This window comes from Mercenaria mercenaria, unplaced genomic scaffold (genome assembly GCF_021730395.1).
Source record: "Mercenaria mercenaria strain notata unplaced genomic scaffold, MADL_Memer_1 contig_3632, whole genome shotgun sequence".
Taxonomy (NCBI): Eukaryota; Metazoa; Mollusca; class Bivalvia; order Venerida; family Veneridae; genus Mercenaria; species Mercenaria mercenaria.
Window position 1 is genome coordinate 8,312 of NW_026461790.1, and position 24,301 is coordinate 32,612.

At 36.0% G+C, this 24,301-nt stretch overlaps 2 protein-coding genes and 1 pseudogene across 4 annotated transcripts; all 3 read left to right on the top strand.

Moving 5' to 3' along the window:
* The first annotated feature begins 852 nt into the window (after positions 1-852).
* Positions 853-6,402, top strand: LOC123565950 (E3 ubiquitin-protein ligase TRIM33-like). 3 transcript variants are annotated; one of them, XM_045359706.2, is made up of 4 exons: positions 855-1,784; positions 2,779-2,858; positions 3,254-3,450; positions 6,070-6,402. In XM_045359706.2, exons 1-3 carry the CDS (start codon positions 938-940, stop codon positions 3,428-3,430), a joined length of 1,104 nt encoding a protein of 367 aa, XP_045215641.2. In that variant the 5' UTR covers positions 855-937; the 3' UTR covers positions 3,431-3,450; positions 6,070-6,402. The 3 variants fall into 3 exon arrangements, with proteins under 3 accessions (XP_045215638.2, XP_045215641.2, XP_045215642.2); XM_045359707.2 differs by having other exon boundaries at positions 3,254-3,389; XM_045359703.2 differs by lacking the exon at positions 3,254-3,450 and having other exon boundaries at positions 853-1,784.
* Positions 6,403-13,643: 7,241 nt separating this feature from the next.
* Positions 13,644-14,513, top strand: LOC128553252 (E3 ubiquitin-protein ligase TRIM33-like). The gene has a single exon (XM_053534379.1). It carries the CDS (start codon positions 13,644-13,646, stop codon positions 14,511-14,513), a length of 870 nt encoding a protein of 289 aa, XP_053390354.1.
* Positions 14,514-22,658: 8,145 nt separating this feature from the next.
* Positions 22,659-24,274, top strand: LOC128553250 (uncharacterized; annotated as a pseudogene).
* The last annotated feature ends 27 nt before the right edge of the window (positions 24,275-24,301 follow it).

A 24,301-nucleotide genomic window follows, 5' to 3' on the forward strand; every position in this document is an offset into this window, starting at 1 on the left:
GGTTTGCGCATGACACATCGCCTCCCTACAAAAATAAAGCAAGCTGTGACCCTATTTCTAAAAAAGATGACCCTTTTGTTGAAAAGAAAACTACAGACCCGTCAGCATCCTACCCACACTTTCAAATTTGAATGAAAGATTATAATCATAAGTAACCCACTCAACGAACAATTCAGCTTCGTTTCTCCACTTTTTCTATTTTACTAAATTTTGGCCAATGTTAATTCAGCTTCGTTTCTCCACTTTTTCTGTTTTATTAAATTTTGGCCAATGTTAAAGCAGCATGCCTCCAGATCGTTCGACAAAAAAAAAATATTTTTTTTAGATATCTTGAAATAAATGCTATATTTCTTAAGAAGGATTTAAAAGTTAATTACTGACAAACTTTATGTTACGGAAACACATGAGAATTTGCTGTTTTTACTACTTTGTACGATGAAAATTTACTTCAAGTAAACTGTCTCGACTATCAATATCTATAGTTTGAAGTCATTATTCACTAGTATTGGTCACGACGACGGGAAAATGTCTTTATTACCGCGGCGGTCCGAGGTTCGATTCCCGGCGCGGTCATATATTTTTTCTTGATTTGGAACTTTTAAAAAATTTTAGAAACAAAAATTCATATCCTAATGTTCATAATACGACCAAACTTCAATTTGAAAGAAAGACTATTTCTAGCCACATCTCGAGGAATGCTGCTTTAAAATAAAACTTACAAAAGCTCCCATTGTAGTTTACAATCCCTTTTATTGTGTGTTTACGTCTTACATTACATACGATCATTGCACAAGTTAATATCGAGTTTCTTTACCTGTGTATTTTTAAACCCTCTTTCAAAGGTATGAATAAAATATTGGAGCGTGTGTTGATACTTAGATATTTCATATACAGACGTAGTTAAACTGCGTGTCTTAACTGTTATTGAACGGAAGCTATGCAAGTCGGAGGGAAGACAGTTTCTGACAAATTTTCATGTTTCCTTTGCAAAGATCATGGAAAAGACACGCCAGCTGTCGGATTTTGCATTCAGTGTGGTGATTTTATTTGTCATAAGTGCTTTGATAATCATAAAAAATGGAAGCTCGCTAGAAAGCATATTCTTACAGACAGTGACAAACATAAACAAACGAAAGGAAATTATGAATGTAGTGATGACTTCGACGTATGTGCTAAACATGACAACGAAACCATAAAGTTTTATTGCCCATCTCACGAATTTGTCGGCTGTGGAGATTGCATGGTTTTAGAACACAAACCATGTGCAGTGGAGTACGTACGTAATAAAGCAAAAGTATTCAAGGACAGTCAAGAATTTAAGCAGCTAGTTGAAGGTATCAGTAAAAATCTAGAAGATGTAAACTTGCTTGAATCTTCTGTCAAACTTAATAAGACACAAATTAAAGACATAAATGACAAGTTCATTGAGGATGTGGAGACGTTTAAAGATGAAATCATTGCGAATGTTAAGAAACAATCTGATGAAATAATTAAAGAGGCAGAAAATATAAAGGCGGAGAACACGAAACAAATGGATGTTCTTGAGGAAAAATGTGGACGTGTTTCAAAAGACTTAGCTTCTCTGACACAGAAAGTAGATCTGTTGAGTGATAAACCAAATAAGTTGTTTGTAAGTTCTTTACAACTTAAGGAAACAATGAAGGACATTGATGATCAACTGGAAGAAATGAATAAAAGGAATGTAATTGAAAATTATCACTTCATACGAGACGGTCAGATAGAATGCACAAAACTTGGAAGTTTGCATAAAGATGACAAATTAGGTATTAAATTTATCTTAACATGATAAAAATTGATTGTCTCGTATTGCAGATATTTACCTAAATGCGAGTAGATAAATATTACCCTATAGAACATATTTTTCGACTGCATATGGTCTTTTGTCAGTCCATTGCTGGCTGAAGCTACTGGTTAAAGGATTGCGCTTTTCCGTCCGTCCGCAATTTCGTGTCCGATCCATCACTTTTACATTAATCAGGGGATTTTATTATAACATGGCAAAAATGTTACTCATGATGAGACGACGTTTTTATGTGCAAATCATTGACCCTCTAGCTCAAAGGTCACGGTCAAACTTGGAAGGTCAAATGTCAACAAGGCTTTGTCCTGTCCGGTCTGTAACTCAGGGATTTTGATATTACTTGGCACTAATGTACCCAGTAAGAAGATGACGTTAAAGGTCAAGGTCACACTTGGCAGTCAAATGTTAACATGGCATATACAGTGTCTGTTTCGTGTCCAGTCAATAACTCTGACATTCATCAAGGAATTTTATTAATACTTGGCACAAATATTTCCCATGATGAGGCGATGTGTCATGCGCAACACCCAGAAACCTAGCTCAAAGGTCAATGTCACAATTGGAGTTCAAAGGTCAATAGGCTTTTTTCCTGTCCAGTCCAAAACTTTGTCTTTAAATGTTATTTGGCGCGAATTATCCCCTGTATAAGACGACGTGTCATGCACAAAACCCAGGACCCTAACTGAAATGTCAAGGTCGCACTTGGAGGTCAAAAATCGGCAAAACTTTTCCTGTCCGATCTGCAACCCAACAATCCATAAAGGGATTTTTATATTACTTGGCCCAAATGTTCCCTAAATTAAGATGATGTGTCATGCGCAACACCCAGACCCCTTTCTCAAAGGTCAACGTCACACAGTTAAAATGTCAATAGAAAATCGAAATCTTTTGGGCACACATTTATACCAATTTCAGTTTCGTAACGTGATTAAATCTAGCATTGAATTCTGATTCAGGTAAAGAAGAGGCATGCAAGAATGAACAAATTATCCAAGAGGCAGACGTCATGGAAAATATGTGCAATGATATGTCCGAGGTAATACATGTATAAATTTATACATAAAGTTCAATATGCAAAAATATAATTTTATTTAGAAAGACGCATGTTTATGTTACAAATGAAGTTTTAAGATAAACAATGAGCATATTTTACTAAAATAGCTTATTTTATTTGCTATTACTTTAAATGTAAACGATCAAAAGATAAATTTGTCTTCACTAAATATAAAAACTAACTATTTGTAGTGCTATATTTTCACGTAAATAATATGAAGTAATTTTTAGCTCGACTATTCGAAGAAGAATAGTCTGGCTTTTCTACTCACCCTGGCGTCAGCGTCGGCGTCCTACTTTGGTTAAAGTTTTGCATGCAAGTACACATGGCTATCATGTAAAGGCATATAGCTTTGAACTTAAGTTTTCTTTTTCTAGGCCAAATACCAACCTCAATGTTTCAAGCCCCAGAACTATCAGCCACACCCATATGGAAGTCAGTATGGAGGCAGAGGTGGCTATGGAGTTTACGGTGGTTACGACTATTACCAACAATGGCCTGGTTACTCCAGTGGTGATGGCCGTGGCGGCCCATACAGAGGGGGGAAACATTAGAATCTTGCGCCCAGATAAAGGTTTTGCTAACACGTGGTCAAATTATTGTTAAATAGTTAAAATCCTGGTTATAGTTTTACATGCAAGTTACTATCTCCAAAACTAATGCAGACATTAAATTGAAACTTCACATGCGTCTTCAGGGTTATAAAACTAGTTGATAGCATCAAATCCCATAATTCTGACCTGCATTTTGGCCTACTAGTATTATGTCCTCTTTAAGACTTAGAAAATTCTGGTTTAAGTTTTGCGTGCAAGTGCATACAGCTTTTACTTGAAGGCATAAAAGTTTGAAACTTATTTTTTATTTTTCTAAATCAATTGCAAACCTCTCTGGGTCAAGTCCCATAACTCTGTGTCACTCTGTTAGTTCGTACTGTGTTGCCGTAATAATTGGCAGTATAACTAATAAGTGTTTATGGGGATGGGTTCTTCTTCTTATTCTTTTGTGGGTCAATGAGCCATACAATTGTATACAGTTTTCTATTTTAATATTGGTAGATCTATCTCCATAATGTATGGTAAAAACACATCCTGAAAATACATAATATGAACAATACTTACAATAAGCTATAAATACTTACAATCATGTAAAACACATAATTGTTGCACAAAATACCGTACAGTTCATATTAAGCATATCTCTTTAAATCAAATAATAACATTTCCGGATCAAACATATACATGTGTGTGTGTAGTGGCATATTACAGCTAAAATACCTATACTTAGGTAGTGTATAAACATAAATATACACAATTATACAATTAATTACAGGTTACAAATACAAATTATGCTTACCAGGTTGTGGACCTAAATGCACCATATGTTACAGTAGTACTCAGTCCAGCAAACACACACACACACAAACACACTGTGATCTGTTTAGGTCTGTAAATGATTAAATGGTTTATAGTGCAAATAGAGAATAAGACAGTGATGTAAGAAAGACTGCCCTTTAAGAAACATGGACTTTACTCAATATATAAACAAACTGTCTAAACAGAATGAGCCAAAAGCATAAAAGATAAAATCATTACTGAGCACTTTATGAGACCTTTGAATTGATAAGTACAAACTGTAATGAGTGAAATCAACAAACCTGTAATAATCCAATATAAATTAAACTATTCTTAAAATAAAAGCTCAATACATGTTTTCAGATACATGACAATCTAAACAATGACCAGATATCTTATCAGAGGCTAATCCAATGAAATTAAAGCATTTCAGAGGGAAAAATAGTGACCTAGGGTCAATGCACATGAATGCACACAAAACACAATAAAACTGTCAAAGGGAGGTAACTCTTGATTTTTAGATACTGCTATCCAAACCCTTAAAATCAGGACTGCCATACATGTATTTTGGGCAAATTATTAGAACAAATGCAGATATTTAATTGAAACTTCACATGTGCCTTCGGGGTTATAAAACTAGTTAATTGCTTCAAGTTCCATAACTTTAACATGCATTTTGGTACAATTATGTCTCCTTTTGATCTTAAAACTTTTGGTTAAAATTTTACATGCAAGTTACTAACTCCAAAACTAATGTAGATACTGGATTGAAACTCTGTTGATATTTTAACATTTAGGGTAATATTTTCCTGCTTTGGGGACAATAATTCGAGCATTGGCTGTGTTACGGATAGGTTTTTTGGGGTAGTAATACTGTGCTTATCTATACATCGTTACATGTGTATTATGTATATACTTTTTAAGACCTAACACACAGCTGTTTAAACACATAAACATGTAAACTTTATGTTTAGAAAATAAATTTTCCACGTTTTCAAATATGAATTTGTGTCAAAAGAAATATCTAATATATTATATATATAGATTATCTCTATGAATAATTGAAAGTTTGACAGGAAGAAAATTGGAAGTTCTTACATATATTAATTAATTAAAGCATGGTTCTGCTATATATTATTAAGTTGGGCCGGTGGTCTAGTACACGCTTGAGTGGCATTCCAGAGGTTCGGGATTCGAATCCCATTCCATTACTGGAAATTTCTGAGATGCTCTTGGGTGTCTCCAACCTAAGTGAGAGGCCTGTACAGGTTCTTCCAAAGAAAGACGGCTTCGCTTGTTTTGGTGCTATACATCGGGCACGTTTGAGAACCAGACTGTCTAATTTAATAATAATAATAATAATAATAATAATAACTTCTTAAATAAAAGGGGTAACCCTTCTTTGGGCCTCAGAAAATATAAAGTTGTTCGTATACGATTGAAAATTGTTATGAATTGATTATTGAATTTCTATTAAGAGAAGATGCAATGTCATGGCATTCAAATTGATTTAACTCATCCCAACAGCTCCATTTGTGCCATACAGTTTTATGAACCGTCCGAATTAAGTTGTTCAATTAGATTTCAATTTAAACAACAGGTCCAGAAAATGTTTTAACTTAAGATTTTTAACTTTCCCGTTTTCCTTTTGCATTTTTAACTATAATATTGATATTTGTCATTACTCATAATTAAGTAAATACACAAATGATGAAATTAATACATAAATTGTGAAACAATCACTTTGTGTTTACGAATGACATTCATTTTATTGTAGAATAGATTATACTGTCTCTTTTATCTGTCCATATACTTGTATTATGTTTCCCATTTGATTGCAGACAACGCTATCAAGTATGTCAGAACTGCATACTAACCCGAAGTGCTGTGTTTGCCATTTGGAACTAAATCAGTGGTCGTCTGGATATCAGCAGTATCAATATCAGGAGGGATGGCTCTCATGCAGTAACTGCAGTTCCACAGTTCATGTCCATTGTGTCACTAACTTGAACTACGATCGCTTTTGTCCAGTGTGCTTACATTTCTTGTAAAAGTATGTGTGGAAATTATTCAGAATAGAATATTCCGAAAGTCTTTAATGTCGCATTTTATCATAATTTGTTCATTTATTGGATATTGTGACTTGTTATTGTCAATAAAAACGTTATCCCATACTTTGACTTGGTTTCATTATACATGTATTTATTACATTAGTATATATTATTGTGACCATGAAGCCCGTTCAATATTTCTGCATGTAGCTACAGCCAATGCTACGTTCCTTGAGAGATGTCAACCATTTCATTACCGCTGACGAAGGTGAGACAACATCTTCCAACTTACAGGTCGTTTATGAAGCGACGAATATTCACCTCCACGACGAGGGCTCCATAACGAAACGAATTAGTCTCAGTTGAAGTGTCTTACTGTACAGTGGATCGGCTTTAATTACTTTGAGGGCCGCAACAGAATTAATGCAGAATACAAATTTTACTCGTTAAAATCTTCAAAGACTTACATATTTTTGTCATATTAAAGAATCAAATAAACATAAACATTTTTAAAAATGTCTTTATTTTCGCAAACCTATAACCTACTAACCTACTTTTCAGATTATATTATCTATACATACAGCCACATGATAACAAATTTGTATATATTGATATGATCATATCAAGTCTCTTTACTTGTGTACTTTAAACCCTATTTGAATGATAACAATGTGTCCGAGTGTAATAATCAACTTAACACTGCGTTATCTCATACATTCTTGAACCGTGTGTCTAAACTGCTTTTAAATTAATAGGTAAACGAAAATTATGCAAGTCGGAGGGAAGACAGTTTCTGACAAATTTTTTTATGTTTTCTTTGCAAAGATCATGGAAAAGACACGCCAGCTGTCGGATTTTGCATTCAGTGTGATGATTTTATTTGCCATAGGTGCTTTGAAAATCATAAAAAATGGAAGGTCGCTAGACAGCATACTCTTACAGAGAGTGACAAACACAAAAAAACGAGGTGACTGAGCATAATATTCCGGACAAGGTGACCAAAAGTGTTTCGGACAAGGTGACTGAACATAGTGCTTTACAAAAATTAATGACCAAATGGAACAAGTCCGACAGTTAGATTATATCCCAGGAGTGGACGAAAGAGTAGAGAGATACACAACAAGTGCCAATAAGTGAGTTTGACCATACGAGACAGGTAACAGTTCCTCTTGCCGGTGTAATGAAATATTTCGACCCCCATAGAATAATGACCCCATGGTCATTATTCTATAGAAAAAGTGACCCCCCGGTCATAGTATTATGACCTCCAGATCATAGTACTATGACTCCCCCAACGTGAAGTAAACTGAACCTCACGAAGAATATTGACTCCCATAAAAAAAACGACCCCCGGTCATTTGGTCAAATTTAGTGATAACTCGTGTATCTAAGGCCTAATTGCTGCATTTTATGCCCCCACTCGGGGGAGGGGGGCATATAGATTTGCCCTTGTCCGTCCGTCCGTCCGTCCTTCCGTTCGACCATTAGCCCCAGATACCATCGCTTGACACAGAAATCAGAGCATTCCGCAACGGGAAAAGGGATTCTATTTCTAGACGCTGTATCTTGGTGTATACATTTTTTTCAGGAAAATAACAATTCACAAAACGTTCACAAAACACACCAGTGTCAATAATCCCTGCAAACTTCGGTATGAAGTAATTCTTCAGAAGAAAACTGCACAAGAAACTGCTAGCATAGAACTTAGAATTAATAGAAGTTGCAATACTTAGCAGTGGCAGTAAAGTACGGTAGCGGCAACAATAGAAAGTAGTAGTAGTAGTAGTAGTAGTAGTGGCAGTGGTAGTGGCAGTTGCAGTAGCAGCAGCAGCAGCAGAGGAATAAGTGACAGCAACAACAGCAACAGGAGAAGAAGAGGTAGATGTACAAGACGTATTAGTGGAAGCAGGTATAGTAGTAGCAGTAGTAGCAGTTGGAGTAGTAGTAGAAGTAGTAGTAGTAGTAGTAGTAGAAGAAGAAGTGCATGTAGTAATAGCAATAGAAGTAGCGGCACCAGTAGTAGTACTACAATCAAAATGTTAATTATTGGCAATGGAGGGTATTAGAGTTGCAGATCTATTAAAATTGTCCGTTAGGTTTGGTGGGGATCACTTTTTAATAGATATTATCGTCGAAATTCTTTTTAGGAGCCGGTGTTTTACACGGAAAGAGTAACATTTTTAAATAGAATAATGTCCGGGAATCGATATTGTATGAGAGTTCGAATGTAGTAATTTCGGCAGTGAGAATTTTACATGGAAGGAGTCACTTTTTCTATAGAATAATAACCGGGGTCGTTATTCTATGAGATTCGAAGGGAGTCATCTTTAGGGAGTCAGTATTTTACTTGGAGGGGTCAGTTTTTCTATAGAATAATGACCGGGGTCGTTATTCTATAGAGTTTTCAAAGGGAGTCAGTTTTTTATAAGGGGAGTCAATATTTTACTGGAAAGGAGTCACATTTTCTATAAAATAATGACCGTGGGGGGCGGGGGTGTCGTTATTCTATGAGGGTCGAAATACCAAAAGCTGTCCAATGCTCATCCCCGCAAGTAATCTACGCAAGAAAATACAGCCAATGTCAATACCAGTGCATTTTCATTTTAACGACACTAACAATTGAAAAAAATAAACAATGGAAAATCTTGATTCACTGTTTACATGTACTATGTTTTCATGTTCGTACCTATTCACGTACATTTACATTAACACATAGCCTCCTATAGACATGACAAACTTTCACTGGCTGATTTCATCGTTAATGGTCGTTTAGGATGATTCATTGGTATTGGTAAATTGTTGGAGAAAATGCCCATATACTTAATGTTAAACATCTATTTTTGACAGTCTGAGCCTTTAAATAAAAATAACTAGTTTATATCCCAGTATAACTGTTAACATCCCTCCCCAATCACCCACCTCCTACACCCTAAACCTGATTCTTACGGGTCTTTAATGAGGATCACGCAGGAGGGATATCGTTAAGGAATAGTGTCTCAATCCAGTAACCGGAATCTTCTGGGAACAAGGTAGAAAAACATATATTCCTATACTGTAGACTCCTCTCAGTTGTCTCAGACACGTAAGCACACACACCACTTTTTGTCACGAGTTACCTTACGATACGTTAAACCTCGCAAGAGAAGACTGTACTGTATCCTCGCTTTCTTGCAGCCATCAGTTTCAGATATGATTAAATTTTCAAAGTTTTTGACAGAAGTTACTACTAAAATTGTATTCGTCATACATAGACACGTACAATACAACTACAAATTCAACGATACAATATGTAATGCCTAATCTGACAGTGGATAAAGCTACAACATCTTTCGAGAGTTTCTTCGTGCGTATAATGTTATCATTGCATCAATGTCAATAGCTATATCCTTATGGACATACTGCAGGGCGAGAACATTAAATCGTCATCTCCCATTGTGCTCCTTAATTTGTTCTTGATTAACTTTTGGGAAGAGTTTTCTCTCTCGACTGAGCTTGACGTAACTGATGTAAGCATCAGGATGTGCAAAATCGTGTAGATGGTGTGATATATCAGCTTGCACACACTCTCATCCACTAGTGTTGCTTGCAAGGAGTCTGTCTTCACTTCATTGTTTGACAAAAGCCGTTGCCACAACATTACCTCCTGGCGATGGCAAGTTCTCTATGAAATACTCATAGATAGCATCGCAGGTTTCTTCATTCATCAAATGGTGATACTTTAGGAATGAGAAATAGGGCCTGCACTGCTTGTTTGGAAAGGCTGCTAAACCTCATATTGACCTGGTTCAATAACGCGTCAACAAAGGAAAAACAAATTGCTCGATGATTTTAAGAGTAAACGGCAGTACGTTGCTTTGTGTCTACCTTCCACAACGTCTAGTGGAGGGGGTGGGGGTAAAGAGCAGGTATGTTAGCAGTTGATGCCATCTGTGTTGCCTTAGCAAAAACCTTGTCATATTCCTCCTCGTCATTTCTGAGCTCCGCCACAGTTCACTTGACATCTCAACCATTCTGTGTGCTTAGATTATGTCTAATGCTGCGTCCTGGTGCTTCCTGCTTAGTGCATTGAAATAGGAAAAATCTGATGAACAGTATGGAAACATATGGTGAAGGTTGGATCTTTCATCTTCTTCAGTACTCCGTCGGCGTCTACAACAGACTTGGTGTCCATGCCAGCTTCCAGTATACGAGATGACTTCTATGCGCATCAACAAAGCCTCTTACATCTCATCGAAATCGCCCAGGCATGACCATCTCGACTCACAAAACAGCTTGAACATGCTCTTCTTTATTTGCTCAACATGAGCCGTGTGACGGCTGTAAAAAGTCTCCCCGTACTTGGATTCAGTGTTGTTATATTTTCTGGTCCTTTGGGATCATGGAGTCCATTCAGCATATGTGTAATAGAGTTCCGCTTAAGCCGGTGCTAGGGGGCGTGAGAGGTGTTGCACATTTCATTACCTCTCATGAACAGACTCAATCAACCCGAGTCTGTTATTATTCTTCTTGGTTGCATTCTTTGCTTCCAAAGGATCTTTTTACAGATTTTATTATTTGTTCACCTCGTCTATTGCTAGTTCAAGTCTCCTGCTTCGTTTCGGAGAATATTCGAAAACCAAGCCTAGCTGTTTCAGTGAATCAAGCATGATGTGAACTTACTTGACTTGACAACTTTTGCTGAGTGCTAAGTTTAGATCAAGACTTGAACAGTAATGATATACAGCTGTATGGTATTGCTACGCAACCGTTGACTCTCCTTGCCATATTTGCGGCATCATCCTTGGTCTGTAATCGGCACATACTGGGAACGAGACTAACTTCTGTGAAAGCTTGAAGAATTTTCCCAGAAATTTCAGCATCTGTAATCTCTTTACATGCCACAAATTCTAAGAATCTCTCAACAGGTCTCGAATCAGGTGTAGTATACCGCAGAACACTGCCAAATTGTCTCTGATGCTGTTGTCAGTTACTTCATCACACAGACATCCAAAATAGGTGCCAATAGCGTGTGACGTAACTTCGTCCACAATTGTCTGTTAAATGAACGTCTTTATACAGTGCAGCAACTTACTATCTGCTGTATTTGACGTGTATGATGCGTTTTTATTGCACACGATGGAAGGTGTTCTTGCAGTAACTTGTCACTGGCATCAATACAAAACTAGCAATGCCTTGAAATTACCCATGTTTAAACTACTGGTTGATGAGGTATCGTCGTCCCGATGTGAACGAAGAGCAATTCCTTGTCTCCCACAAAATACCACACTATTCACAATTGATTAAAGTATTTAACGGATTCGTACCACTGTGTGTGAACTCTATGTGGTCATTTTTACATCTGTTTTTCGGAGTGGTGTCTTGTGGGTCTTCTTAAAACTTCTCCGCAGCGTTTTTTAAAAAGGTGATATATGCATAAGGAGTGTACTGTCATATCTTCAATAGTGTCTTTGCAGTTAGAGCAGGGTTCCGTGATGAACTTCTTTGAGTGTCTGTGTGATGTATCTGGAAACATAACACAGATCGATCAGACTCGATAATATACAATTCTGGGTGTTACGTACATGTTTAGATAAGTTCCTTTCAAATAAGGACTGAGTGTTATTGGTTTACTGAATCGTTTATAAAATAAGTGATGACAACTTGCCTAGTGTCGTAAGGACAGCCGGTGTTTGATTCGTTAAAACAATGTCGAAGTGCCGATGTAATGCAATAGGTCATGGACTCCGGATCATCAGTACTTTGTGACATCAACCCACTTCTTGAATACTAACATTCTAACCTGGCCTCCTAGTTCTACAAATCATTTTATTTCAGACATGAGCAAACAGTTACATCCTGTTGAAATCATGTTAAATAGTTCTGTTCCTTCCAACGTCTTCCTCTGTCCTAGAATATTCACCAAATACCAGGGATAAACCCGCCACTCACTAGATCTCCTTGGTGCATGCTTCCATTACAGATTCGCCAACCAAAGATATATACTTATTTAACAGGGAAACCAGTTATTTTATCGGCATAGTTTGTTGCATGGCTGTTAAAAAGAGTTTTATACTACGTAATATGTGTGTCCCGTATGAAGAGAAATAAACATGTGAATAAATAGTTCCACACAAAACAATTATTCTGAATACTACTTCAATAAACACTATCGCCGATTAAAACGAAAGCTGGCCGTTTATTAAAACAAACAGCACCAAGGATGTGACAACATCTTATTCACCCGCTTTACTAGTATTAGGTACATCCGGTATTCAGGCAACAGACCAGTGCTATATCGGCAACGAAAATGCATCCTAGAAACTATCTTACAAGGCAAAAGTAAACAAACCTTTTTCTTTCTTCCGCACCTTTCGAAACAAACAATCTTAAGTCTATCTGAGCGAACTACTGTACAGACCAAGTTTTAGGCTGAACACCACAAAATATGGTTGTTCTTTATTTCATATAAATCCACTTTGTTTATAACCGTTTTGTTTTTTTCTACTTTTTTAGCATATCATATCTTCAGAGACTTATATTCCCATAAAGAACTATATCGCTACTGTAGAAAAACAAAAAGAAAAGGGGGTGCTAACTTTTATATAAGAAATTTATAGTTGGTTAATACAACCCGCTGAATTTACTCCTTTTTGCTTCTTTAATTTCTCTTTTTGAGTCATTAAATTCTCACTCCGCCATTTTTACCTAGCATGCGATAAGAACATGCTGATTTAGAAAAAAATGCTAAGTGATACATTCTAAAATGCGGTAGAGTAAAAGAAAAAAAAACAGGATGCTATTTGGAAAGAGCAGTACATGGGAAAGTGGTATCTTTGAGTGATAATGGCCCTGGCAAGGTAATAATAGCCCGAGGGCTTTAGTCTGGGGGCTATTATCTTCTTCCAGGGCCATTATCACTCAAAGGCACCGCTCTCTCATTTATTAACCTATACGTTATACCCTAACTATTATGTAAAGTATGATAAACATGGCCATGCACGGGGAAAATACTATCCCATTTCAATGTTACATTTCTCATGTAAAATGCACAGTACAACAAAATGTGTACGGTGCATATTGAACAACTGATAATTTATCTTCCGTCGTGCACCAGTCACTTTTTCTCAATGCTTCTTATCGAAGAGACACTCACTCCGGGTGTTTTAAGTGTTCGTCTATGTCATAAACAAAACTTGTACAAAATCCCCATTGACGTTTAGGGTTCCTCTTATCAGTTTATTATTTATTGAACATTGCACAAGTTAATACCGAGTTTTCAGGTTTCGTTATCTCTGTAAAACAAACCTTTCTCGAAAGATACGAATTAAACTGTTTTCATACAGACAAACTACAGTGTCTTAACTGATATAAGAAGTGAATGGAAAATGCAAGTCGGAGGGAAGACAGTTTCTGACAAATTTTCATGTTTTCTTTGCAAAGATTATGGAAAACATACACCTTCTGTCGGATTTTGCATTCAGTGTGATGATTTTATTTGTCATACGTGCTTTGAAAATCATAAAAAATGGAAGGTTGCTAGGAAGCATACACTTAAAGGCAGCGACAACGAAGCTTCGGCGAAAGAAAAGTATGAATGTAGTGATGACTTCGACGTATGTGATAAACATGACAACGAAACCATTAAGTTTTATTGCCCATCTCACGAATGTGTTGGCTGTGGAGAGTGCATGGTTTTAGAACACAAGGCATGTATAGTGGAGTACGTACGTGATAAAGCAAAAGTATTCAAGGACAGTAAAGAATTTAAGCAGCTAGTTGAAGAAATCAGTGAAAGTCTAGAAGAAGTGAACATGCTTAAATCTTCTGTTAAACTTAATAAGACACAAATTAAAGACATAAATGACAAGTTCAATGAGGATGTGGAGACATTTAAAGATGAAATCATTGCGAATATTAAGAAACAATCTGATGAAATGATTAAAGAGGCAGAAATAATAAAAATGGAGAACGCAAAACAAACGGATGTTCTAGAGGAAGAATGTGGACGTGTTTCAAAAGACTTAGCTTCACTGACACAGACAGTAGATATGCTAAGTTATAAACCAAATAAGTTGTTTGTAAGTTCCTTACAACTTCATAAAACAAAGAAGGACATTCTTGATCAACTGGAAGAAATGAAAGAAAGAAATGTAATCGAAAATTATCACTTCATACGAGACAGTCAGATGGAATGCACAAAACTTGGAAGATTGCTTAAAGACGAGAGATCGGGTATTAAATTTATTTTAACATGATAGATATTTATTATATCGTATTGTAGAAAGGTTTTACCAAATATTTGACTAGATGCGAGTATAAATATTGCCATGTATATCACATTTTTCGACTGTCTATGGTCTTTGTTTAACTCTTTTTATGCCCCCGAAGGTGGGCATTTTAAATTCGCACCGTCCGTCCATGTGTGTGCGCTTGTATACATGTGTGTATGCGTGCGTCCGTCCGTGTAAATGCTTGTCCGAGTTATAACTTAACATTCGAAACAGGGGGATTAAAAATAACTTTGCATAAATGTTCCCCATAATGAGATTACGTGTCATGCGCAAGACTCAGACCCCTAGCTACAAGGTCAAGGTCACAAATAGAGGTCATATTTTAACAGGGTATATTTTGTGTCCGGTCCTCAGGTTACTCCGCCATTCCGCAAGGGATTTTGGAATTTCTTGGCACAAATATTCCCCATAATGGGACGACGTGTCCGGCGCAAGACCCAGACCCCTAGCTTTCAGGTCAATGTAACACTTAGAGGTCAAAGTTTAACAGTGTAGGCCCTATATTTCTTATCCGGGTTGTAGGCTAACTTCAACATTCAAAGTGTGGATTTGAAACTAATTGGACAAAAATGGTAACCATATTAAGGTGTGTCGCGCTTATGACCAGGATCTTTCAGGTCAAGGTCACAAAATTATTCATACCTAAACTATTCTGGCATATTTTGCGCAGACAACTGTATCATTCTATCATTCTTGGGCACGCATTTGTCACTGATAGTGACAGATCTTGTTTATATAATATTATTAGAGTTATGTCAGCTAAAATTGACTGTGACTGATTACGACTGTGTCTTAATAAGACAGAAAATTTTTTTGAAAGGGGAGAACTTTTTGAAACATAGCACCTTGAGACGCCAGAATTACGACATTACGAATGTCGTTTTTGACGTTACAACTAAAACAGAAGTCCCGCCATAGAATATCTTATCGTATCCGATTGGAGTTAAATATAGGGATCTTTTTATTCGTTTGTGAAATACATGCTTCTTTCAGACCAAAAATCGCAAGTATATATAAAAATCTAAATGTTTTAGACACACAGTTATATAACAATTTTCAGTTTCGTAAGGTGATTAAATCTATCGTTGAAATTTGATTCAGGTCAAAACGAGGCATGCGAAAATGAGCAAGAAGCACATGTACAGAACACGGAAAATATGTATGTGATACAGAACACGGAAAATATGTGGTAGTAGAAGTTTTTAACAATTTTCGTTTATATATTAAATTCAATATGCAAATTATAATTTTATTTAGGTCGGCGCGCCTTTGTGTTACAAGTGGAGTTTAAATACCCACCACAACCTAGTGACCAACGTTTTCCTCTTACATGAACTTCGTGAAAATTATTCTTTAAAACTGATATAATGCATTTACATGAAGACAGGTGGACAATTTAGGTTCTTCCTGAATAAATGTACTCACAGATTCATCTGCAAACTTATTCAGCCAATTTCTTTTCAGTATAGATTTACAACATAGATAAAAAACCTACCTCATATTGTAGGAAAGGGTGGTCTTAACTCGGCTTGATATATCAAATACTGTGTGCATTGCTACATTCATTCAATAAAATGTTTAGATATTAGCCTATTCTTGCATACCAGACGGGGATTTCCGGTATTTTTACTCCCCGGGGTGTAAGATGACTCGTGCCGTAAATGACGTATTTAGAACTATATATATGTAGAAGATTTATGTAGTAATTTATATAAATTGAATAAAAATCCAATACCTTGACAGTTCCTATTGGTTCCTGATAGTACATTTCTCGATTCAAATCACGTTATTTTATCAAAAATTTATAACGTTGCACTACAACTGATAAAACAAAACCGGAACTAAACGTTGTTATTTGTTTTGAAACGTCATGACGTCTTTCCTGTTTACAGACGTTGGTTTCCTGCGCTTTGCTTAAATACACTGCTGTAAGAAATAGTTCTAAAAAGAAAGCCGTTCGATTGATTTCATTTTTATTATTGCTTGAAATCGGTATGCAAGAAAAAGATTCTGTCACTGGTTAAATGTGCAGATGGAAATATCCGGCTGTCGGGTAACTGTTTAGGCGGTAAATCGGCAGGGAGCCTCGTTACCGCCTAAACAGTTACCCTCGAGGCCGGATATTCCCATCTGCACCTACAACCAGTGAAAGAATCTTATAATATATACCACAGTCAATTCGTTTTTCATGCAAATTGTGTATAATTACATTCATGGAAGTACTAAAGTATATTTTGTGGCGCGTCTTTTAAGGTATACATAGCGTATCTTTCACAAAATATCAGATGAATTTGACTAAATATACAAATGAAAGCAGCATGCCTCCAGATTTGGCTAAAAATAATCTTTCTTTAAATGAAGTTTGGTCATATTATGAACATTACAACATGAATTTTGTTTCTAAAATATCTAAAATCAAGAAAAAATATGACCGCGCCAAGAATAGAACCCCGGACCGCCGCGGCAATAATGACATTTTTTTTCGTTGTAACCAATAGCGCTATAGCTACAGTAGTAACATATAGATATTTATAATCGAGACAATTTACCTGGGGTAAAAGCGTGGCAAAAGCTTTTCGATTTTCGTCGTAAAAAAACCCAGCAATTTCTCATGAGTTTCGGTAACATAAAGTTCCTCAGTATTTAAGTTTTAAAGCCTTTCTTAAGAAATACAGCATTCATTTCAAGATACCTAATTTTTGTTGTTGTCGAACGATCTGGAGGCATACTGCTTTAACTATTTGTAGAGATATATTTTCACAATTGATATGCAAAATTCCAAGGTTAAGCCTCACCAAATTAAAAAGTTGTTCATCGGATTTGCCGTTCATATATTTTCAGAAACACACAAAAAAAATATTTTTTTTTTTTGTTTTTGGCTTGCGCTCGCCCCATTGAAAAAAATCAATCCAAAATTTTTTGGTGCGCCAGTTTTTACGGACGTAACCGTGTATAAATGCTTATAATTCCAGTCCCAGATTGTTCCCAAATGGATTTTAATCAAAATATATACATACTACGCTCACATCGTCTATAATTAATCATAACACTTATATTTAGTTGCACTAAAGTTATTTCCCCTTTATGCAGTTACGCCATTTTCTTCAAATGTTTACCAAATTACATGTTACAAAAATCGATTTATTTCATTGAAAACTGGATGAAGAAAAACATACTAATTTATTTGATAACATCAATCTACATTATTTTGGTAAGGGTATATACTTATTGATGCATGTCACTTATCTATTTTCTTGTTTTTCCTGTCCAAATGATCAGCATTTGCATACGAAAGTTGGTGGGGTAAGGAATTTACATTATGAGTTGTTTTCAGAACAGTTTCGATTTTCAAATTTTCCAATAATTTAGTAAACTAATGTTAATGCACGTTAATCTCCATTTCAGACCTTAATTGTGACTTTGTTTCAACAAATTTAATATATTATGAAAGTTTAAAGTTAGAAAAAGTGGCCGAGTGGTTAAGATCGGTTAAGGCCGCTGACTTCAAATCACTTGCCCATCATCGATGTGGGTTCGAGCCTCACTCGGGGCGTTGAATTCTTCATGTGAAGAAGCCATCCAGGTGCCGGTGTAATGAAGTATTTCGACCCCCATAGAATAATGACCCCCCGGTCATTATTCTATAGAAAAAGTGACCCCCCGGTCATAGTATTATGACCTCCAGATCATAGTACTATGACTCCCCCACGTGAAGTAAACTGAACCGCACGAAGAATATTGACTCCCATAAAAAAAAACGATCCCCGGTCATTTGGTCAAATTTAGTGATAACTCATGTATATAAGGCCTTATTGCTGCATTTTATGCCCCCACTCGAGGGAGGGGGGCATATAGATTTGCCCTTGTCCGTCCGTCCGTTTGACCATTAGCCCCAGATACCATCACTTGACACAGAAATCAGAGCATTCCGCAACGGGAAAAGGGATTCTATTTCTAGAAGCTGTATCTTGGTGTATACATTTTTTTTTATGAAAATAACAATTCACAATACTTTCACAAAACACACCAGTGTCAATAATCCCTGCAAACTTCGGTATGAAGTAATTCTTCAGAAGAAAACTGCACAAGAAACTGCTAGCATAGGACTTAGTATTAATAGAAGTTGCAATACTTAGCAGTGGCAGTAAAGTACGGTAGCGGCAACAACAGAAAGTAGTAGTAGTAGTAGTAGTGGCAGTGGTAGTGGCAGCAGAGGAATAAGTGACAGCAACAACAGCAGCAGGAGAAGAAGAAGTAGATGTACAAGACGTATATTAGTGGAAGCAGGTATAGTAGTATCAGTAGTAGCAGTTGTAGAAGTAGTAGTAGTAGAAGTAGTACTAGTAGTAGTAGTAGAAGAAGAAGTACATGTAGTAATAGGAATAGAAGTAGCGGCACCAGTAGTAGTAGTACAATCAAAATGTTAACTATTGGCAATGGAGGGTATTAGAGTTGCAGATCTAGTAAAATTGTCCGTTAGGTTTGGTGGGGATCACTTTTTAATAGATATTATCGTCGAAAGTCTTTTTAGGAGCCGGTGTTTTACACGGAAAGAGTAATTTTTTTAAATAGATTAATGTCCGGGAATCGATATTGTATGAGAGTTCGAATGTAGTAATTTCGGCAGTGAGTATTTTACATGGAAGGAGTCACTTTTTCTATAGAATAACAAGATTTAGCTTACCAAAAGGTTCCTTCTAGCGCATATTAAATATTCTTTTTTACGTGCATTCTTATCTATTTATTATGAGAATACTTAAAATTATTTCACACAAACATTTATTTAACCTAGAATAATAAAGAAAACACCTTTAAATGAGCGATTCTATCTAAATATTAGCGGACAATGAATAATGAATACTATCACTCTGTCAAAATTTCGGGAACCAAGTCGACAGTTGTCCTAGTGGCACAGATCAGAACTTGGTAGAATGCCTGCTTACTTTTAATAGCAATACAGTGGCAGCAAAGATCTGCCAAATGACGGTAAACGCATTGCATGAATGGATACTTACAGCTCCAGAACGACTAAATCAGGAGAAAAAATGCTTTTATATAAGTCGGCACCAAAAAACTAATGGGTTTGACAAAAAGTGCGTACAAAAAATTCACAACTTGAAAATTACAAAACAATTAATCAAAAGGTATGAAATTAAAAAGTTCAAAATTTTTATAGTTCAGTAAAGTGAAGAAATGCATTAAACAGTTCTAGAAAAACAAAACAAGGGAAGTAATTGAAATGTCGTAATCCGGCGACGGTACGTATCGTGCAATAGCATTCGCAGAAAAAAAATCTTGAATAACTTTATTAGTACAGTATGTTTTAATGGTTATACTTAAAATGTCAAAATAATAAAGTTGGTATGAAATAAAATCGTAAAAAGAACCTCTGGAAGCAGCAAAGAATGCAACCGAGAAAAATAATAGTAGACGATATTTTTGTGCGGGAGTCTATTTTTAGATGATGAATATTCATTTAGTTAATCTCGATTCTACAATATGACATGTAAGATTTAGGAGTTAGATAGTTTAAACTAAATTATTGTTTTTGTAGGTCTGTTTATTACGATGTTGTATTTCACTAAAGACTGACTTAAAGATGCGTAAAACACATTGGCAAAGAGGCTATTTTTAATGAATATGCATGAGTACAAAATGGCGGCGCCTACTGGAATTCGGATGCCTTTGATGATACCCTTGTATCCATTACCTGCTCAGTCAAGTGTGACATGTTCACCATAAGTGTTCCTTCTCATGAGAAGGAACAATAATCGGGGTCGTTATTCTATGAGATTCGAAGGGAGTATTCTTTAGGGAGTCAGTATTTTACTTGGAGGGGTCAGTTTTTCTATAGAATTTTATTCTATAGAGTTTTCAAGGTCACAATAGCCGAAATAGTTTTCCCTATATATTCTATATAAAACCAAAGAGCTATAAAAATAAATAGATTGGCAACTTGAAAGGCATATAGAGCAAATCTCGCCAACCTCCCGTGACGAAAAAACGAGAATCTCGTTTACCGGAAGTCACGTGTTCTCCACGCGCCATTTTGTATGCGAAAGAAGGACACGGTCATTTGTAAATCGGTAAATTAATTATCAACGTGTGACCACGCTTCTTTTGATGGTAAGAAAAGTGTATGTTGTGCCTTTAGATTATTTCAAAGTAAACTCATGTTGTTTTAGCAGCTAGCATATATTTTAAATGTAGTTTTAAAGGTACAAATTGTAACTCGATGCTCGCCGATGTTTGTTTTTACAGAAAGCAGAAGTGATAAAATTTTCGCCGTGAAAAACTTCTGTTAAGGTCATTTGCTAATAATGTTAATTGTGTTTTTTTAATCTTACTGATTTCTTCTACACGGAGAATGAAGGAATTTGTGTTTGCATTTCGGAGAAAGTAACAGTGGTTGTTTGAAATTTGGACATGATTTGTCATTTTTTAACAGAATTTTTCAGAAAGCAGAAGAATGAAAATTTGTGTCGTGAAAAAGTTTCTATCATATCGTTTGTTTATAATGTAAATTGTTTTTTTATTAATGTTGCTAATAATTTCTACACGGGAAAGGAATGAATTTTTGATTGTATATCTGAGAAATCAACAGTGGCCATTTGAATATTGGACCCAATGTTTTTCCTTTTTGATCAAATTGGGGAAGGTTTATTCAAATGTTTATATCAGAAGTTTGTATTTTCACAACGATCTTTTTGTTTGCTTCCTTGTGTCATGTATGAAGTTGACTATTTTATTGCAAAATAGTTTGCATTCAGATGTTGTTGTTTTTTTTTTTTTTTTTGTATTAAAGCAGTGTCTAGAGATATTTAATTGTAAACGTCAACACCATTATTGTTCTAAAATGGACTTAAAATTACATTCAAACATGACGTGGTTTGATTTCCAGTTAAACAAAGAAGGAATCAAGCTCTGTATATTCTGCGCTAAATAACGGTTGGCGCACGAGAGCATTATGACGTCAAATTGTCGTATGACGTCTGATACATTACTTCTCGTGTAAATGAAGTCTAGCATAATATTTATTAGAATATATCAATGAGCATGTCAGAATAATAATAAAAAAAACTACTGTAGGCCTTCTTGTGATTTCTTGTCTAATTTACCACGGTTCATCGTTCAAATGCTTTGAACCGTATTTAACCACTCAGGCTAACACCAACGTGGTTCAATGGCAGCATTCGGTGAGTTATCTTCCCAAATGATTTGATAGGTGTCGCTACGGGTGAATAGGTCCTATCATGCGGTGTAATCTCGGCTTTTATCATAGTGTTAAAACTATTTTGATAACCTTTCATGCGTTTGACAGCTGAATAAAAAAGTGATTAAATTATGCCTGAAACCAATTGTATTGTACCAAACTGTTCAAATAAAGGGGCACACCTCTTTCCTAAGGACAAAGCACGTAGAGATGTTTGGATACATGCTATAAAGCGTGGAAAAACAAACTTTAAGAAATGGTCACCTCCGAGCAAGTGGTGTTACGTTTGTAAACACCATTTTAAGGAAGACGATTGTTATGGATTGACTTATGCCGGTATGTTACATATGTTACATAATTATTTTGAGAATACCTCATGTTCATTTTATATCTTGCATTATATCAATTTTGTGAGAGCTTGGAACGCAGTGAGATGACAGGAAAATGTCCGACGTTCGGACTGTATCAGTTTTCGGACATAAATTTGAACGGGTTATCTAGAAGTCGGGTAAATCTAGCCAACGCCGTAGTAAAAAGCTTTTATACTGTTGTAGGCTATCAATATTTAAATTTTGTTGCTAAAACTAGATTTGTATTATAATTAATGTACACATTTGCAGACATACAGTTGTTGTTTTTTTTTATTTGAGCCGTGCCATGAGAAAACCAACATAGTGGGTTTGTGACCAGCATGGATCCAGAACAGCCTGCGCATCCGCGCAGTCTGGTCAGGATCCATGCTGGTTGCTAATGGTTTCTCTAATAACAATTGTCTTTGAAAGCATCCTGACCAGACTGCACAGATGCGCAGGCTGTTCTGGATCCATGCTGGTCACAAACCCCCTATGTTGGTTTTCTCATGGCACGGTTCATTTAAATGTACCTGTTGGAAATAAGCTGTACTTAAGGCTTTTACAGGCTTATCATAGTTTTTTATTTCTGTCATAATGCTTCACCACAGTCACCAGATATATGTCTGTGATATCAAACTGCGTTTTGATATGCTATATTATGTGATATTTCTTGTGACTGTATGATAAATAATTATATTTGCACAAAAAAATAAATCTATCTATCTACCTGTAATCAGTTTTTGTAAGGAATTTTGACAGATTGTTTTATTCTTTTTATATTCAGGTACTGATCGACATAAGATGTCGTTGAAGAAAACCGCTGTGCCTAGTATATTTTCATGGACTTGTCCCATTAAGCATTCTTTGTCAAAAGAACGGGGTGCTCGGTACAATGCAAGAAGTGCAGTGAAAAGAAGGAAACTGTTTGAAGATATTACGAACAAAATGGAGGAATCGGAGGCAAGAGAACAGTACTTCGCCACCAAAGTCGATCTGGTTCCTGTCGAGGAGATGGAGTTTGTCGCTGCAGTAGAAGAGGTCGTTTGTGAAGAACCAGCGTCTTTTGAGCAAGAAAGTGTACAATCTGAAATTATTGCCGAAACTACCATTGACATGGAAACACAGACACCTAAATGCCCAATGTATTCAATATACAACTTTGAAAAAGATGACCCAGCTGTTCATTTTTACACTGGCCTTGAAGGTTATGTTAAGTTTTTCTTCGTGTTGAATACGCTAGGACCTGCAGCATACTGTCTGAACTACGCATATCATTCAGTCACTAATATCAGTGTTCCTGATCAGTTTTTTCTCGTTCTCATTAAACTACGGAGACATACGACAAATTTTGAACTCTCAAGAATGTTCGGTATAGCAGAAAGTGTGATATGTAACATTTTTGTTACGTGGATTATTTTTATGTATAGGCAGTGGGGTGAACTAGACATTTGGCCCAGTCAAAAACTTGTTAGGTATTTTGCACCCACAAGCTTTAGACGACATTACCCAAATACCCAATAAAATAATTGACGGAACGGAATGCCCAATAAGGAAACCTAAAAATCCAACCGCGCAGCAAGCAACTTTCTCCACATACAAAAATAGAAACACTGTCAAGGTTCTTGTTGGTTGTACTCCAGGTGGGTTGGTGTCTTATGTGTCGCCATCATATGGTGGATCTACAAGTGATCGTCAAATAGTAGAGCGCAGTAGTTTAGTGAGAATGTGTGATCGAAATGACAGTGTCATGGCGGACAAAGGATTTAATGTGCAGGATATTTTTGCACCAAAAGATGTCCATATAAACATACCAACTTTCTTTAAAAAGAAAAACAGAATGTCGGGAGAGTCTGTTATTAGGGACAGGAAAATATCTAGTAAGCGTGTGCATATTGAACGGGTAATAGGTCTTGCAAAGACCTACAAAATTCTTGCTGAGCCATTGACTGCAACTGAAATTAAGCTATCATCAGAAATTATATTTAACTGTTTCATGCTGTGCAATTTTAGGACAGGAGTTGTTTCAAAATATGCTTAGAACCATTTTTTGTTATTGATGCAACAGGTTGTTTTCAGTTTGCATTTTTAATGTCCATAGGTTCAAGCTTGAACTATGATTGTTGTACAAATAGTAGCTTAGCAACCATAGAATTTACTGATTAATAGACCTTTCTAACGTAAACGTA

What these genes read in the sequence shown, in the direction of transcription:
- LOC128553252 (XM_053534379.1), top strand. Translation starts at nt 13,644, where the DNA reads ATGCAAGTCGGAGGGAAGACAGTTTCTGACAAATTTTCATGTTTTCTT.
- LOC123565950 (XM_045359703.2), top strand. Translation starts at nt 938, where the DNA reads ATGCAAGTCGGAGGGAAGACAGTTTCTGACAAATTTTCATGTTTCCTT. An exon ending in GCATAAAGATGACAAATTAG is followed by an intron (nt 1,785 to 2,778) that starts GTATTAAATTTA and finishes ATTCTGATTCAG; the next exon opens with GTAAAGAAGAGGCATGCAAG. An exon ending in TGTGCAATGATATGTCCGAG is followed by an intron (nt 2,859 to 6,069) that starts GTAATACATGTA and finishes ATTTGATTGCAG; the next exon opens with ACAACGCTATCAAGTATGTC.